Source organism: Nuphar pumila, chromosome 6, assembly GCF_984573655.1.
Source record: "Nuphar pumila chromosome 6, dmNupPumi1.hap1.1, whole genome shotgun sequence".
Lineage (NCBI taxonomy): Eukaryota > Viridiplantae > Streptophyta > Magnoliopsida > Nymphaeales > Nymphaeaceae > Nuphar > Nuphar pumila.
This window is the reverse complement of record NC_143254.1, coordinates 25497139-25516105: the sequence shown is the minus strand read 5'-3', so window position 1 is coordinate 25516105 and position 18967 is coordinate 25497139. Positions and strand designations below refer to the sequence as shown.

Below are 18967 nucleotides of genomic sequence, written 5' to 3'. Positions count from 1 at the left end.
TTAGCTAGAGAAAACTTTCTTCATGAATCCGTCGCTAATTAGCAACGGATTAGCGATGAAAGTTGTTTCATCGCTAAGCCGTCGCTAATTAGCGACAGATTAACGACAATGATTTTTTCATCGCTAATTCTCAATACAAGAAAAACATTTTAACGAGGGATTTAGCGAGGGAATTTTTTCGTCGCTAATTAGCGATGGAAAAATTCCCTCGCTAAATCCCTCGCTAATTTTCGATTTAACAGAGCGCGAAATTTTCCCTCTCTCCACGTTCGAAATTTAAATCGGCCGCGCTCGATTTAAACCGACTTCTTCGGAGGACGGCGACGTCGGAGAGCATGACGGCGACGAGGCAGTTTCACGGAGGACGGCGACGCTGGAGGACGACGACGCCGGAGGACGACGACGTCGGAGGACGGCGATGCCGGAGGACAGTGACGCCGGAGGACGGCGACGCTGGAGGACGCCGTCTCACGGAGGATGCCATTTCACGGAGGACGGCGATGAGGCAGACGCAAAAGCGGTGGCCGGAACCTCAGCTTTTGGCAGCTCGTTGGAGCCGAAGATGGCGGTGCCAGCAGCTGCAGTGGATGAGAAGAAGTGGCCGGCCTCTGGACTGTCAAGGAACGACAATATTGAAGACGGAATGCTGTCTTTCTCCTCTGCGATCGTCCTTCCGTCCGGGGTGAAGTCGGAGGGAGACTCGAACCACTTTAACCTCGAGGCATCGGTGCGGGAGGCCGGTTCACGGAGGACGACGACGCCGGTTCACGAAGGATGACAACACCGGTTCACGGAGGACGGCGATGCCGGAGAGCATCGGTTCACGGAGGACGATGACGCCGGTTCACGGAGGACGGCGATGCTGGACAGCACTGGTTTTGTGCAATGCCTGTCGGGTGCGGTATAAGTCCGACTTATTGCTGCCGGAATACCGCCCGACAGGGATCAATTTTTTTTTAATTTTTTTTTAAAAATTTAGCGACAGCTTAGCGACGGACATTATCCGTCGCTAATCTGTCGCAAATTAGCGACGGAATTAACAACAGATAAGTTTTTTCGCTAATTAGCGAGCACAAATTCGCGATGGTCTCTATCCATCGCTAATCCGTCACTAAACTGTTTAGCGACGGCTTAGCGACGGATTAGCGATGGATAGAGACCATCGCTAATCCATGATTTTCTTGTAGTGCAATACCTTTTCTAGATGGATCTAATTTTAGTGATTGGAAAGAAACTGTTTTATTTGCATTAAGGTATATGGATCTAGATCTGGCTCTAAGGATAGATGAACCCACTGCCCTCACTGATCAGAGTACTGCTGATCAAAAGATTGCTTTTGAGAAGTGGGAGCGCTCGAATAGATTTAGCTTGTTGCTTTTGCAATCTAAAGTAGCTAAGAACATTCGAAGTGCTATCTCACAATACAGAACAGTGAGAGAATTCATGAATGCCATTGAGGCACAATTTGTGAGTTCAAACAAGGCCAGAGCCAGTACCCTGATGTCGAAACTGATATCTATGAAATATACTGGAGGGGGAAACATTCGCCAACACATTTTGGAGATGAGAAACATAGCGTTTCAGCTGAATGACATGAAGCTCATCATCTCTGATTCTTTCCTAGTGCATTTAGTTCGAACGCCCTTACCTTTGGAATACGGACCTTTCAAAATCTCGTACAACACACATAATGATGAATGAACATTTAATGAACTCATGTCCAAGTGTGTTGAAGAAGAAGAGAGGATGAAAGGTGAGAAGGTGCAAAGTGCACATATGGCTTCTCATACGTCCAAGGTAGGACCAAGGAAGAATGCATTTAAGAGAAATGCTAGGAAGAAGCCAACTGAGGATAAGTCATCCCAAGATAAGCAATCCAACTCTGCTCCCATAAAGTGCTTCTTTTGCAAGAAGAATGGACACATAAAGGCAGATTGCATAAAGTACAAGAAGTGGTTGGAAAAGAGAGGTAATTTGTCATTTGTTTCTCATGAATGTAATTTATTACAAATTCCTGAAAATAGTTGGTGGATTGATTCTGGTGCTACTGTTCATATTTCCAACTGTCTACAGCTGTTCCTGAGCAGAAGGGAACCAACAATGCATGAGAAAATCATCTATTCGGGAAACAAGATGCGTTCACATGTGAAGGGTGTTGGAACCTGCAAGATTACTCTGGATACGGGCGTAGTTTTAGATCTTCATGATGTCTTTTATATTCCATTGTATAGTAGAAACTTAATTTCAATTTCAAAGTTGGATAAATTTGGATATTGTTTTAAGTTTGAAAATTCCAAATTGTTCATATTCAGAAATTCAATTGAAATTGGTTCTGCATCAGTTTATGATGGTTTATATAGATTGAATGTGAAGATCCAAACTCAAAAGTCTTTGACTTCTGAATACACATTAGTTGAAAATAAACGTAGCATGATGAATGATAAATCTTACATGCTTTGGCATCGAAGGTTGGGTCATATCTCTGAAAAGAGAATAAAGAGACTGGTAAATGAAGGGATCTTGCAATCTCTAGATTTTACTGACAATGACCCATGTGTTGATTGCATAAAGGCTAAGCATACAAACACATATAAAGAAGGTGCCAAACGCAGTAGTGAGATATTAGAAATAGTCCATACGGATGTATGTGGACCGTTTTCCCCCTGTTACACAGGCAAAATATATTTCGTCACCTTTATTGATGACTATTCTCGGTATATGTATCTCTACTTGATTTTCGAAAAATCTGATGTTTTTCAGATATTTAAGGAATTTAAGAAAGAAGTAGAGAAACAAACCGATAAGGTTATTAAAATAGTCAGGTCTGATAGAGGTGACGAATATTATGGTAGGTTTACTGAGATGGGGCAAAGGGAAGGACCATTAGCGTGATTTCTTAAAGAGGAAGGCATTGTACCATAATATATCATGCCTAGTAGTGCCTATCAGAATGATGTAGCTGAAAGGAGAAATCGTACGCTTAAAGAAATGGTCAGGGCTATGTTGAATTATTCAACACTTCCCATAAAGTTGTGGGGTGAAGCCTTAAGGACTGCTGTGCATATTTTGAATAAGGTTCCTACGAAATCTGTGCCTAAAACTCCTTACGAGCTGTGGACAGGTAGGAAACCATCACTGTCTTATATGCACATATGGGGATGTCCTGCAGAGGCTAAACTGTATAACCCCCACATTAAAGCCTTTGATCCAAGAACAACCAGTGGATATTTCATTGGTTATCCAGAAAGATCAAAAGGGTACAGGTTTTATTGCCCATCTCACTCACCACAGATTGTTGAAACGGATAAGGCTAAATTCCTAGAAGATGGTTCAGTAGGATTTAGTGCACTTCAAAGCATTGGTTTTGAGGAAATACAGGATCAAGTTTCATCACCTGTTAAGGAAAACATCGAAAGATACCACATTGTTATTCCTAATTATTGTGTGGTTGATCATTCGATTATTAATGCACAAATCCAAAGTGAACCTATTGTGGACAATGCGGAAGAACACGAACAGGATGATCAGGTTCCATCTGAGCCTGAGGAACGACCTGTTTGGAGATCCACAAGGATTAGGAGATCTACCATACATCCTGATTATGTGGTGTACCTTCAGAAGCCTGGTGATTTCATAGATATGGATGATGACCCATTGACTTTTATGGAAGCTATTGAAAGCAAACAATCTTTGCACTGGATTGAAGCCATGAAAGAAGAGTTAGACTCTATGGCTAAAAATCAAGTGTGAGATCTTGTCACGTTACCTAAAGGAGTAAAGCCCGTAGGGTGTAAATGGGTCTTTAAGACCAAGAAAGACTCCAAAGGTAACATAGAGAGACATAAAGCAAGATTGGTTGCTAAAGGATTCACCCAGATGAAGGGCATTGACTATAATGAGACATTCTCTTCTGTCTCAACTAAGGAGTCAATGAGGATTATTCTGGCCCTCGTAGCTCATTATGACTTAGAGCTACATCAGATGGATGTGAAAACAACGTTCCTCAACGGGGATCTGAATGAAGAGGTATACATGGAACAACCTCTTGGTTTCTCTGAAAATGATCGTTTGGTTTGTAAGCTTAACAAATCAATATATGGACTTAAACAGGCCTCCCGACAATGGTATATTAAATTTTCCCAAGTCATTGTGACTTTCGGGTTTACAGAAAACATTATTGATCAATGTATATACCTTAAGGAAAGTGGGAGTAAGTTCATTATATTGATGTTGTATGTGGATGACATCTTACTTGCAACCAACGATATTAAGTTACTTTCAGAGACAAAACAGTTTCTTGCATCACATTTTGATATGAAAGATATGGGTGAGGCTGCTTATGTTATTGGCATTGAGATTCGTCGAGATCGAGCAAAAGGGTTTTTAGGCCTCTCCCAAAGATCCTATATAGAAAAGGTGTTAAAGAGATATGGGATGTAGAATTGTTCTCCTACTTCTACACCCATATCAAAAGGTGACAAGCTGAGCCTAAAGGATTGTCCACAGAACGATATTGACAAAGCACATATGAGTGCTTATCCATATGCATCAGTTGTTGGCAGCTTGCAGTACGCGCAGACATGTTCTCGACCAGATATTTCTTTTGCAGTAGGGGTACTTGGCAGATTTCAGTCTAATCCAGGTTTACCCCATTGGAAGGCTGCCAAGAAAGTCTTGCGGTATTTACAAGGGACAAAAGACTATATGTTAACGTATCATAAAGTTGATCACCTCGAGGTCATTGGCTACTCAGATGCGGATTTAGGAGGATGCCTTGATAGTAGAAAGTCTACTACTGAGTACGTCTTCTTACTTGCTGGGGGAGCGATCTCTTGGAGGAGTGGAAAGCAGACGACCACTGCTGCCCACACCATGGAGGCATAATTCATTGCATTGTACGAGACTACTTCGCAGGCTATATGGTTAAAGAACTTCATATCACAGTTAATGGTGGTCGATTCCATTGGGAAGCCACTGAAGGTCTACTGTGATAATGAAGCTGCGGTGTCCTTTACGAACAACAACAAAAGTACTACGTCATGCAAGCATATGGAATTGAAGTATTTTGTTGTTAAAGAAAGGACGAAGAATCATTTAGTGCATATTGTCAATATTGGTACCAAAGAGATGATCGCTGATCCTCTTACTAAAGGGCTAGCACCAGGATTATATTCCGAACATGTAATGAGGATGGGATTGTTAAACTCTTTTTGACATATGCATATAAATAAAGTGATCACTTTCAGTCTTTTGATTCTCATTATGGTTGTTGTTAATATCATAAGGATTAGAGATTCAACTAAGGACCTTTAGAATAGAATATAAAGGCCATTCTATTCATCAAGTTATTCCCATAAGGTTTTCTGGTTAAAGGGTTTATCGTCAGAGCAAGTGGGAGAATGTTGGGATTAACCACCACGTTGGTGGTGGTTACCGACGATGTGGGTAACGCTCCCCATAAGTGTGCCCCCTTCCGTTAAACCCATTACCGAATAAAAGGGAAACGGTTGCTTAAACCATTTCCATTCGATGAATATTTAAAGGGGTTTCATAAGCAACCCGAAACAGTGGAAAATACAGAAATTGAAGGAGGGAAGAGGTCGACTTACCGTCCGCATACAGTGGCCTGCGCTTGTGGTGGCTGCGGACAGGCTAAGTTGAAGAACGCCCTTCTCCGTTAACGTCCTCCGCCCTCCGTCATTGGCAGCCTCAGGTACGCTGTCTACTTTTCTGTTTTGTTTTTGCAGGGCCACCGCCATACATGGAGGCCAGATCTGTGGTCTCGCCGGAAAACCCCTGCCGAACCCAACATTATGGACATCTAGACATTGATTTTAATTTGATTTCAAAACCTATCACGTCAAAAATTGCTTAATGTAGCTTAAGTTACCCATGGAAGACTAATACATGGTCAAATTCCAAAACATTCAATATAAATATTAGAAAATCAATAGGAACTAGAAGATAGGGCACCAAAGCTATATATATATATATATATATATATATATATATATATATATATATATATATATATATATATATAGAGAGAGAGAGAGAGAGAGAGAGAGAGAGAGAGAGTAATTTCCTTAACCCCCTTTTTCATTAGGTCTCATTAGGTCCTTTAAAAAATCATAGTTTTAGGTTTTTTTTTCTCATGTCTAACACCGTAGATGTGATCAATAGGTTTTGTTTAGTGGAAAGCAACTTTTGGATCACCGGACTCTGACCTGTATATAGGTTATTTTGGTGATCCAAAATCAATGGCTACGAAGGTGCCATTTTTTCCTGGCTCATAAAAACATATTTTTTTCATCAAAAAAACATAATTCAAGAGTCAATTCCCAATAAATAATGCATGCTAGAGACATTTAATGGTTCAGATCTATCATAAAACACTTAAAACCTATAGTGCTGAATGATGCATAACGAGAAATTGGGCCTAATATCTTCGGTTCTCATATATATATATCCTAAAATCTCTCAAGTTTTTTTTAATCATTTGAGTATGACACGCGGACAGGTTTTCTGAAAACTTCAAAAATCAATGGCCCACACCAAACTTTTACATAAAATGACGTATTATCCATGAAATTTACAATGTTATAAAAAATACCTACTAATTCTCCAAAATTCTCTGCCTATCCAAAAACACTGATTCTCAACTTTTCTTGAACCATTTTATCTTCCTCAGGTGTTTTACACAGACCTGTGACATTCGCACTAGAATGCTGTGAATCTCTTAACCAAAGTGGTTTCACGATTTTGCGAAGAATTAGTGGATGTCCAGAGTTCAGTGTATCTTTAGTGCGTATCTTTCTTATGAGATTCATAACTTGTTTCAACATACTTGATGTGATATGCATTTATTAATCTTGGATGTTGGTATTTAATAGGAGGTTAGCGAAGCTATTGGATCATTTTGAATTCACTCACTTGTTCATAAGAGGTCAGTGGCCATTAAACATGTAGTTGAAGAGATATACATCTATTAGACTCAAATGTGATGATATATAATAGGAGGTTAGCATATTCATTAATCATTCTAAATCTACTCACTCATTCATAGGAGATCAACAACCATTAAAAGTTGGAGATGCATAAATATTAGTCTTTGATGTGATGATTTTCACATAGAAGACTATCATATTCATTTTATTTTTCTAAATTCACTCACTCATGCATAGGAAGTCAACAACTATTAAACTTATAGCTAAGGAGATGCACATCTATTAGTCTCAAAGATCTGCATGCATTAGTCACATATGTGATGTTAATATATACACTAACCCTTAGACAAAAACATTCCACATTCAATCTTTTACAATTGCTTAGGGTTTTGCTACACATTGGTTTTGTTGTCCCAATCCCTAGTCCCATTACTGACGTTGATTTTCTTAATCTCTATCATTCCTTTTATCGGCGAGGCCACTGACACAACATTTGTCTATCTTTAAGCACTCCAATATCACATCATTGATGAGGTTTTGGTTGGTAAGCATATCGTTCACATATTTTTTGAATAGAATGTGAATCATCACTTCTCGCATTGCTTCTTCCTCTATGATGCCCTTTGACCTAGGTGCCCTAATGTGGGTTAAAAACTTGTGAGGAAAAGGCTAAGATGTTTGCCGAATGTCAGCCAAAAAGAGGTGATCAACAAAAAATCCTAGCTGCTCCATCTAATGCATATTAAAGCCATGTTATTATTTTGATGTTATTAATTTTGTTGTTTTTATATTTAATGTTCGTCATGAGTGAACATGTAAACAAATAAACATTGCAAACACATTTTTCATTTGCAAGTTGTGTCTTCTATTAGGTAGAAAATTATTATATGATTGGTTGATTAATATATGTTGATGTTCATATGAAACTGAGTGAGTGGATTGAAAGACCGACTATGCCATGACCACAAGCATGGGTGTTTGATTTACTACACAAAAAATTAATGTACTTACACCAAACAAATGCCAAGAGTTCTAAGATTAGGCATGAAGAAATTAACTCTTGTAAGAAAAGGTTCCAAAGAGAGGAGGGATAATAGCTTAGTTAAAGCTTCCAAGGTGAATTTGAATGTTGAGGCCTCAATGAATATGAACCTTGATGCACGTCTCCAAATGACTCCAAATGATAGCAAGTAGAGACACATGTTGTGTTTTTAAGTTGTTAAGGAATGTGAAGCAACTACATGAGCAGATGAAAGTAGCCAAACAAGAGCAAGTGTATGCTGGATTCCCTGATGAAGACATTGTTGGGGTTACTAGAGAAGTTTTTGGTGCTCCTGAGCTTGAGAAAACATTGGTTGGTTTCTCTGCTTAACAAAAGGAAACTTATATGCTCACAAGTGCACGAAAGGTTAGAAGAATGAAAAAAAAATATTTTAAGGAAGTATGTTCATGGAAAAGAACCAAAAGCATTGATATATTGGTTCTACTTGACTAGTGTCCATGATTTGTACCATAATCTTACTTAGAGTCAAAATATTCAAATGAATGCCATGCACTTCATATGGTTTTTAAAAGTTAAGTCATGGAGCATCGACCATCTTCTAGTAGATGTTATTGCACATCTCTGGAAACTAACTACCAACACCTTCTAATTCTATGGATTTGAGCTTATCTTGACTTTGGAGGATGTTTCATGCATAACATGATTAAAGTGTCACGAGAAGCTGCATTGTGGTTTGGTGATTTTCAATACTTGTGTTGAATTACATTAAAAACAACCGGCGATGCATTTAATTTAGGGTTATAGGATCAAGTTATCATAGTTGATGGAGAGATATGACCTTCAAAGAAGTGTGAAAAAGGGTGCAGCCACAATGAGAAAACCAACAATTAAAGCCGGTATAAGCAAAGAAATAGAGTTGAAGGCATTCTTGCTCTACTTCTAGAGAAATTGCGTCCTGATCAAGAATAGTGGCAAGATGATTAATGCGTCGTACATAAGATTTTTTGTTAATTTAGACATGATCGGTGACTATTTTTTATGGGCAATTGTGCTTTCAAACTTGTATGCAAGTCTCTCTTAATCGAAGACTAAAGACAAAAAGAAAGTTACTAGGTTGTTGGTGATGTTGCATGTGTGATAGGTGATTATGACTAAGTTTCTATTTTGTTTTTATTGTCCTTAAACTTTTACTAATCTTCTCTAAGTAGGTAATAACATATGTTGGCAACTCATTGAATTAACAGGGTTGGATATGGAATCACCCTCTCATCATGAGAACATGCAAATGTGATAAGATGCATAGGTTTCTACATATGGTGATGTAGGTAATGTCACCTAAGAAGGAGGTGAAGGAGGAAAAGGAAGGTAGATCCCATCACAAGAAAGGTAAGTGACAAGCACTCTATAAACATGGCATAGCATGAACAAAGGATGCATAATATTGCTTTGGTCTCTTATGTGATCATACTGAGGGTCAAATGAGTATATATGTGGTGCAAGAAACTTTTTAGGTATGTTTACGACCATATATTACTTATCCTAAGTGTTGAAACAGCATTCTATAATCATGTGCAAGCCCTACGAAGAAGCTGAAGATAAAGACCAATACATTTTGGTCACTCAAGAGAGCTCGCCAAGGACATATAGATGCACAACATAAATAACAAGTTGTGTGGTCTGAAAGTTAGGGAAGGGTTAGCTAGCACTCAAACCCCCTCATTGTGTGAGCCAACAACTAGCTATAATGTAAAAGACTAATCAAAGGATTTTCTTATTTCTTTTAAGAAGGAACTGGTGAACTAGAGCCATGGTAGAAATGAGATCGAATAAAATGAACGGATAAGGTTCATGTTGGGATAAAGAGAAGCTATCAAGTAACAATTTACTACCAGTTCTAAAGAGGCAATGGAGAGTGAAATAGTAATGCAAGCCATTGAAAAACGTTTTGTTAAAGATGACGTTTAGATTAAATATGTTACATACAAGAGACATATCAACAGAGAACTAACTCGGGAGCTGCATCAGTTGACTTGCAAGTGCAGTTGGCAGTTGCTAAAGTAGAGACTTGAGAGGTTAAAGCAGAGTGTCGTGAGTTGAGAGCAGCTATCAAAAAGCAAGTACTACTGCTTTGTGTATCCAAAGTTCTCGTACTATCAATGAGAAATACTCACCCATAAAGGGTCACACGATACAAGGGGAGAACAACGTTAGTTACAGTTAGTTTTTTTAGCCAAACACATAAAGAAAGAAGAACCACTAATGTTGATTCTGTTAAGATATGGTTTCTTTTAGTAAAATCCTAATATGGATTTTGATTCAAACCTGACTTATTTTTTCAAATATGGTTTCTTTATGTAAAATTCAAATATGGATTCAGATCAAATTCAAATTTATTTAATCAGATCACTTTTGGACTAGAGATGGATTCAGTTCAACATTTTAAGTCAGATTTGAGGTTGTTTTGAACCAATATTAGACCCAAATTCATTTTTTATATGTAAATTGCTGCTTTTGTTCTATTTTTTTTGAAACAAATATTACCACCACCTTAAATCTTATTTGGGTTCTACTCCGAATTTGAATCTATTGTTTGAATTTCGAGTTCAGATTTAGAGTAAAATAAAAGTTTCATTTTATAAGCTAACCTAATAAATATCATCACATCCAAGACTAATAGATAATTATCTCCTCAAGTATGTATTTAATAACTGCTAATACCTATAAACTAGTGAGTGAATTTAAAATGATCCAATGATTCTGCTAACCTCTTATGTAAAAATAATCATATTCGAGACAAATAGATGTGCATCTCCTCAACTACATGTTTAATAATTGCTAACCTTCTATGAATGAGTGAGTGAATTCAGAATGATCCAATAATTCCTTAAATCTACTATTAAATATTATCACATTACATGTTTATTAGATGCTAACCTTCCATCAATTGGATTACTTTCATATTCATGATAGATTTGGTGTAACATTTTAAGTCAGATATAGGGTTGATCCAAATCAATACCCGAACAAATACATTTTTTACATGTAAATAGCTTATTTTGTTCAAATTTTTTTGGATCCAATATTACCACCTCGAATCTGAATTTTGGGGTTTAGATTCAGAATTAAATGAAAATTTTATTTTTCAGTGATTTTGGACATTCATGATTGGCTAGGGTTTTGTTGCGTGTTTGGCAAAACACCTTCTTAAAGATTTCTTTTCATTAAGATAGTCTTTGACTTTGAAGAACAATTCAATAACAAAACAAATTCAAACACCTAAAAAAACTAAAACTAAAACACCTACGAAACTTAAACTTTACAAATTAAAAACTTAAACACCTAAGATGCACAAAATGAAACTCTACAATTTATTATTTTTTATTTATTTTTTAGGTAGAAGGGGTTAGCTACTAATTATTGTAACTCGAATTGGAGTTAGGGGAGGTTATTTGGAAACTGGTCTTCCGAAACCTATAATGTTTGTCTGGTGGAAGGTAGGACAACAAAGACTTCTCATCAACATCCATATGACTATATATGACCTCCTCATCTTCTTCGTTATCCTCCTCCTCCTCATTCTCATCCTCCTCCTCATTCTTATCCACTTCCTCATTTTTATTCTCCTCCTCTTCCACATTTTCCTCTTTATTCATATTTCCCTCCCCATGACGCCTTGAACTGGCTGGTTGTTACCACACAAATCACAGTTGGAGAGCAGAGGAGGCCAATTGTTGTGGGTGGGTCGCTTGAAAATGGATATTGAGTCCCCAATCTTTTGTTTATAGAGGAACGTTGGCAAAACTTGAACACTTATTCTATAATTCATTGTGGGAGAAATGAAGGGGGGTGAAGGTCGAAACATACCCTAGCACCATTCTTCCTATCAATACAATCATAGTCCAGAAGACAATATTTTCTACCAATGATACATCCAAGTTGCTTAAAATATCATCTTTCCAAAATTTACTCTTGAGACCAACCCAAAACTATATAGGACAGGAAAGGCAGAGACAAATTTCTTCACTTGATCTCTGAATAGAAACACAATATTGTTGAGCTTGAATATTGAATCCTTCACTTTCTCTATGTAGTTTACGTATTCAAATAAGGCATGGATAACATCGATATTGGGGTTGTCCTCCAGCAAATCAAAGTTCACCAACCCCTGATAGTTGAATCCTCTCACCGGTCCTTTAAGGACATTTTGGTCCAAATATATGGATTACGAATGACCAACCAACCAAAATTGGAAACCACTCTCACACTCAGAATGATATTGAGATGAGATGTTGATCACTACGCAATCACCCCAATCATAAGACAATCCTGGTAAGTGGCGAGATCTTTGGGATGAGTTGTCTGATCTTAACCTTGAGCCAAAGGGGGTTGAGATGAAATTCATTGTTGAGGGAACACAAATTGACAGAGGAGAGTCTTAGAGAGACATGGAGGAAAGAGAACTAGGGAGAGCTTGAGTGAATGGAGCACTCCATACCCGGTTTTGCCTCTTGATAAAGCACCTCATCAGAAGTCAAAATGGTGTGTCTTTTAATCAAAACACGAAGAGACGCGAGGTGAGACATGTGACCCTATCACTGCACCGCTTCAAGGTGTGACAAATATCTAGAAACTCAAATGATGGTTCACAAAAATATAATAGAGGGAGGGTGGGAGATGATAGGAGAGGGAATAAAATCTTTGACATATTTGCACAGAACCTTAGACATTCACTAAAATATCAAACGAATAATTTCCATACTCAAATTAAAGAATGAATTCTACTCAAACAGAACGAGATTCACATTTACTTTGCACTTGCCTATTATTATCTGCACTAAAAACTTACAAAGAAGAGACTTGCAAGTTGATGTAGTGCATTTGGGCAAGCTCAAGTCCGATCACCCGAACCCAGCTCACGTCAAGAGAAACTCAAATTAACATCATAACCTCTCTCTCTACATTGAAATTATGTGTTTGTGTGCATCCACATACATACAGAGAGTTGTTAAACATGGCTCAGCACACATGAGAGAGAGAGAGAGAGAGAGAGAGAGAGAGAGAGAGAGAGCTTAGTCCCAAAACTTGTTCTATAGACGAAACTGCCTATAGACCAAACTCCTACCAATCATAGTTTCAAACATGTACCCATCATTAGTGCTCCACCAACCAGAACCCATCACATGATTACTCGATTCTAAGATGATACTTTGAAATCCAAAGTTTTTCTAGTCATAAACTATCTTAGTCCTACTGCTTTTCTCATTGTCTTTTTTCAAGACCAAAGAATCGGTCTCCTTTGAAAAGGCCTCCAAAGATAAAAAATGGTGTGATCTTATACAAAAAGAATATGATGCTCTTCTTAAAAATAAGACATGGACTCTAGTGCCTGCTAGTGAAGCTCCACGTGTTGTTGGTTGAAAGTAGATCCTTAAAATCAAAAGACGTTGATGGGATTGTGAAAGGTTATAAGGCTCGCTTGATGGCTAAAGAATATAGTTAGCAAGAGGTCTTGGATTACTTTGAAATCTTTAGTTATGTGGTAAAACCTATTACTATTAGATTGATTCTCTCTCTTGTAGTTAATTATAAATGGGTCGTTCGACAATTGGATGTTCAAAATGCCTTTTACACGATTATGTCAAAAGATGTGTATATACATCAGTCTTCTGGGTTCGAGAGTTCTCAACACCCCGAGTATGTGCAAAAACTCCAAAGAGCCTTGTACGGCCTCAGACCCTAGACACTGATTTTCTTGGTTGAGCTCGTCTTCAATCTCTTGGTTTTATCGGAACAAGGACAGACACATCCTTATTTTCTGCGTAAAAATAATCACGGGATAGTCTATGCTCTAATATGTGTCAAAGGCTATTCGGCTTAATTACCACTAATGAGCCTTCTTTCTAGAGGTGAAGTACATGGAATTATCAGTGATAATATACACGACATGTGACCATTAACTAACTAATGGATCTAGATTGAATATAACTTTCTAAACTTCCTTCTACAGTGATGCTTGTACGTCATGCATGCTGGCATTCCAGCAAGCTGTGGGATGGGCTTCAATGGGAGGGATTCAAATCCGTGGTTCGTCAATAAATATTCTGTTTTTACTAATCCAGCTATATCGTGTCCAGCCCTTAGAAATGCAATTTACCGCCACTAGGTTTGGTCTAACAATAAGGCCTGTAGCACAAGAACCAGAGAGCGAATTCCCGAAAGCGACACCATTAGAATGTAATACCTTCCATCAAAGAAATAAAAAAATTATATTTGAAGTATTGAAGATGAAGACTCCATTCTTTAATCTTTTGGTTGACTTAGAATTGGCCTAAATAAAGTGATATTCATTGTCAAAGAGTTGAAGATCATCTATGCATGAGAGTGACATCATAATCTCTCTCTCTCTCCATTGAAATTATGCGTTTGCGTGCATCCACATACATACGGAGAGTTGTTAAACATGGTCAGCACACATGCATGTTAGAGTGAAAGAAAGAGTCAACGGGCTTATTAGCTGGTAGAAGTCCTTTAGTGTGCCCCCGCTTCTATCAAGATGAAAACATATTATTAAATTTCTAACAAAATATTGACTAAGAAGATGATAATGAGCCGTTATGGCTAAAAGAAGAGAGAGAGAGAGAGAGAGAGAGAGAGAGAGAGAGAGAGAGAGAGAGAGAGAGAGAGAGAGAGAGAGAGAGAGAGTAATCTGTAAAAAGATGGACATAATACAAGGGGATACATGACAGAATCTGAGTGATAATTCAAATTTGTTGGCTTTTCTTCAAAAAAATACAAAAAACGACCGTCTTTGTCGAAGCGTGTAAACACAAAAGCATGGTTTTGATAACTTAAGGGCTACAACATCAAAGGCAAGAGATCGAATGGGAGATCCACTAGAAGCCTCGGTGGCTTCTAGCATCTTATTACGCATTTTTCTTATCTTGGTGTTCGTTCTATCCTTCATACAGGGCACACCTGAGCCCAACCAACATATTCAGAGCTTTCCAGTCGAATCACTGTTGCCAAATTCCGTGTGCGTGACATCCAACGGTTAGTTCCTTCTTGCCTTTTGTTTCTTTTCTTTTTTTGATTGGAAAGCTAGGGTTAAGCAGACCACCTACAGCGACATGATCAAATCAATACAAATATTTACAAATCAGAAACATATAGGAACCAATCAGTCAGTTGATATATCCAAACCCTTTCCCCACCAAGAATGCCCATTTGCGCCAAGCTCCTTGCTGCAACTAAATTGTTCATATCTATATACCATACCCAAAAGCGGCCCACATCAATCCACGACTACTACACTAAGACATAAGCTTGCTGCAGCACATGTATCTGAATATCTGTTCACCATGTCAATGCTCTCTTAAGGGGATTTAAAGCATGAAATTGTCGTCATTGATGTCGCCTTGTAGGCTACCAATTATGAATCGTTTCCCAACTTCCCAAGAATTTGATCAATGATTTTAGGGCTGTGAACAGATCACCTTGTCCAATACAAGATGAATGGACTTGACATGGTGGGAAGATTTCCTTTTGGTCAGCTTTGCTAATACAGCAGCGGTTCATAAACTTTTTTACTTGGTGGGCTGCCTTTTGGTAGTTGAGCGAAATACTTGGAGTCGCCCATTGATGATAAGGGTTTTTGTTTTTAAAACGGTAGCACCAAAAGATTGAAGGAAAAACTTTAATCACTTGTGATTGCCTATCGTGTGTGATTACAATCACAAAGGCCTGGTCTCGCTGGTTCAGCCTGTCATACCTACGGTTGTCATGCCGGCTTCGTAACACTCCGAAGCTAGGACCCTGCGTCGGATTGCAAAGAATGGTGATATCCATGAGAATCGAACCGTGGCCAAGGCCCCATCTCACTAGGCTGACCCCTTAAGGTTAAGATAGGTGTCAGTTGATCATGAGAAACTAGGTAGAGAATTACATGTTACTTGGCAAATTTGTTCTAGAGAAAATACAAATTATTTTCAGTATATTTGATCCAATTGTGAGAAACTCGGTGTATCACAAGATGCGTAGCGTGGACATTGTCATGGTAGAGAGTAAGCAGTGAGGGTTAGACAACACCACGTTCTCATCAAAGAAATTGGATCCAAGTGAGTTTATCCACGACATCGGGCAGCTCTACAATGTTTCGTATATAAAGGTGAATATCTGCCAATATCGGTTGTACTGTAGGCTTTAACGAGAACCCTCAGGTGCGGCCAGTTGCATCTGCTCAACGCAACCTAAGATGAGTTGGTTACATGTAGGGGTGGCAATCGGGTAGGGTCGGCGGGTCAGAATACCTCAACACAAACACGACCCGTTTATTAAACGGGTAGGATGTGGCAAACACGAACACGACCCATTTATTAAACGGGTAACCTGACACGACACGGTTAACCCGTTTAATAAACGGGTCGGGTCGACACGACATGATTACAAGACATGGGTTGCGGGTTGACGGGTTCGTTTAATAAGTGGGGGTTGACGGGTTGACACGACACATTAATTTTTAAGGCCTTTATATAAACGGGTTGCGGGTTGGCGGGTTCGTGTAAACGGGTTGACCAACCCGCCTAACCCGTTTATTAAACGGGGCAAACGGGTTGGTGGGTTGGCATACCCCTAACGCGAACACGACCCGTTTAATAAACGGGTTAGGTGGGTCGACCCGTTTATGACACGAACCTGTTTAAGCCAAACCCCAATCCGGCTAAGAAGGGGGTTTAAGCCACCCCTAGTTACATGTAAAAAGCACTTTTTTTTTTGAGGAATAGAACACAGATATTTTTAATTGCCAATTGTGGTATATGCTTGCTTATATCCTCCCTCGTTGACAGAGATCTCATTATTCTGTTTCTGCAATTAGGATAGACTAGTGGCTGCTCGTCACACTGTCTAATAATCGAAATTCTGTATTTCTTTTTTCCCATTATTAGTAAAATTTTCTTTTCATTCACAAAAGAATTGCAGCTGTTAGGAGTGACCAATTTCCGCATCAAACGCCGAATCTGAATTATGCTTCTTAGGGTAAGTTTGGTTTGCTGCCATATGAATCAGAATCACTCCTTTCAAAAAAACAATAAATCAGAATCACATGAGGCTCCTTGTGATTCTGATTCTCACCTAAACCAGAAAGCAACTCTCATTTGTAAAGGCAAATGAGTAGCAACTCTCGTTTGTAAAGGCAAGTGTCCATTTGTCACCACTAATTTTCTGATGTTTGTTTAGCTAATGCCAATGAGATTCATTCTCTCATTTGCATGATAGTCAAAATCTCATAAGGCAACCAAAAATGCAGATAATCTCTGTAAGGCTTGATCCACCAGCCACGCAAAATCATTTGCAGAAAAAGCTAGCAGGGGCTATTAGACAGTGCAGAGCTAAGTATTGCAGAAAATGTCTGTTCATTATCAGAGCACTTACGCTTGTTCACCTTTTTGTAGGTTCCACCATAAGCAAAAGAAAATCGGTGGCGAAAGTAGTCAGTCGGTTCGGACCTTGCTCCCCCTTCACAAACTTCACCGGGACACGGAACATCACTGAACTGCTCCTGCATGACCTGTCCCGTATCAAATGGATCCAATCCAAGATATCATCAGCTGCCGATCTGGACCAAGCAAGCCTTCCTGCTCGCTCGGGCCTCCCACTAGGTGGCTTGGAGTTCATTGTAACCATTGGCCTGGGCACGCCCAAACAGGATTACATCGTCTCATTCGACACGGGCAGCGACGTGACCTGGGTCCAGTGTGAGCCCTGTCTAAGCTCGTGTCACCCCCAAGAGGGCCCAAGGTTCAACCCTTCTAGCTCACACACATTCCAGTACTATGCCTGCGACGTGGCGGAATGCAAAGAGCTGGTGCTGGAGGGAAACCAGGCATCATGTGCCTCATCAAAGTGCATGTACCAAGTAAGGTACGGTGACGGCTCCGATCATTCGATGGGCTTCTTCGGCCGCGACACCTTGACCTTGACGAGTACCGACGTCTTTTCGAGTTTCCCTTTCGGCTGCGGCGTGGAGCAAGTGGGACAGTTCGGAATGGAAGCAGGGCTGCTGGGTTTGGGAAGGAATAAGCTATCTGTTGCATCCTTGACAGCCAACTACTATGATGGTGTATTCTCTTATTGCCTGCCAACACCAAACTCACCCGGATTCTTAACATTAGGGTCCGACCAAGGGTCGAAGTCCGCCTCATACACACCCTTGCTCGCGCATCCGACCTATTACTTGGTTTCACTGCTGGGGATAAGTGTGGGAGGGAAGAAGCTCCCGGTATCACCTTCGGTGTTTTCGAGCTCGGGGATGATACTGGACTCAGGCACCTCGTTCACCCTTCTACCTGCACCTGCTTACACTGCACTAAAGACTGCCTTCCATGGTTACATGTCTGGGTACCCTCCGGCTCAGCCTGTCCAACCCTTGGACACTTGCTATAACTTCTCAGGGCACCCAACCATAGAAATCCCCAAGATCATATTTCAGTTTGAGGGAGGGACCAATTTGGTGCTGGACATTAGCACAACCATGATTGGTACTACTGTGGAACAGGCCTGCTTGGCTTTTGCTGAAAGCCCTGTAAAAATAGGGATCATTGGGAGTTGGCAGCAAATGAGAACCCAGGTTGTTCATGACCTAGCCCAGTCCAAAATTGGGTTCAAGCCGGGGGCGTGCAGTTGATGATGATCTTGACCTTGAAATGCCCAGCTTGGTTGAGCTCGGCCTTGCAGCAGTGTAATAAAAGTTTGGTCTTTCGGGAGCTTTGATGTGATGCATGAGTGCATGGTACATGGTTTGAGCCGTACGTGTTGTCCATGAACTAGAGATTGGTGTGTGTGTGTGTTTATTCTACAGGATCTGTTACATAGGTTGTACACCTGCACCTAACCGATGGTGAATTTGTGTCTAGCCCAATGTTTCAGTATCGGAATAGCACCTGAATTGTTTGGCCAACAATTCAGGTGAATCAGCCGTATACTGATTTTCAAGTGAATCGTTCTGAATCGTTCAAAAATA

The 18967-nt window shown here is 39.6% G+C and overlaps 1 protein-coding gene across 1 annotated transcript; it reads left to right on the top strand.

Annotated features, from left to right (window-relative positions):
- Positions 1-562: 562 nt before the first annotated feature.
- Positions 563-18631, top strand: LOC149834410 (aspartyl protease AED1-like). The gene is made up of 4 exons (XM_090009359.1): positions 563-727; positions 8197-8301; positions 9276-9336; positions 17400-18631. The coding sequence occupies exons 1-4, from the start codon at positions 563-565 to the stop codon at positions 18629-18631; spliced, it is 1563 nt and encodes a 520-aa protein (XP_089865485.1).
- The last annotated feature ends 336 nt before the right edge of the window (positions 18632-18967 follow it).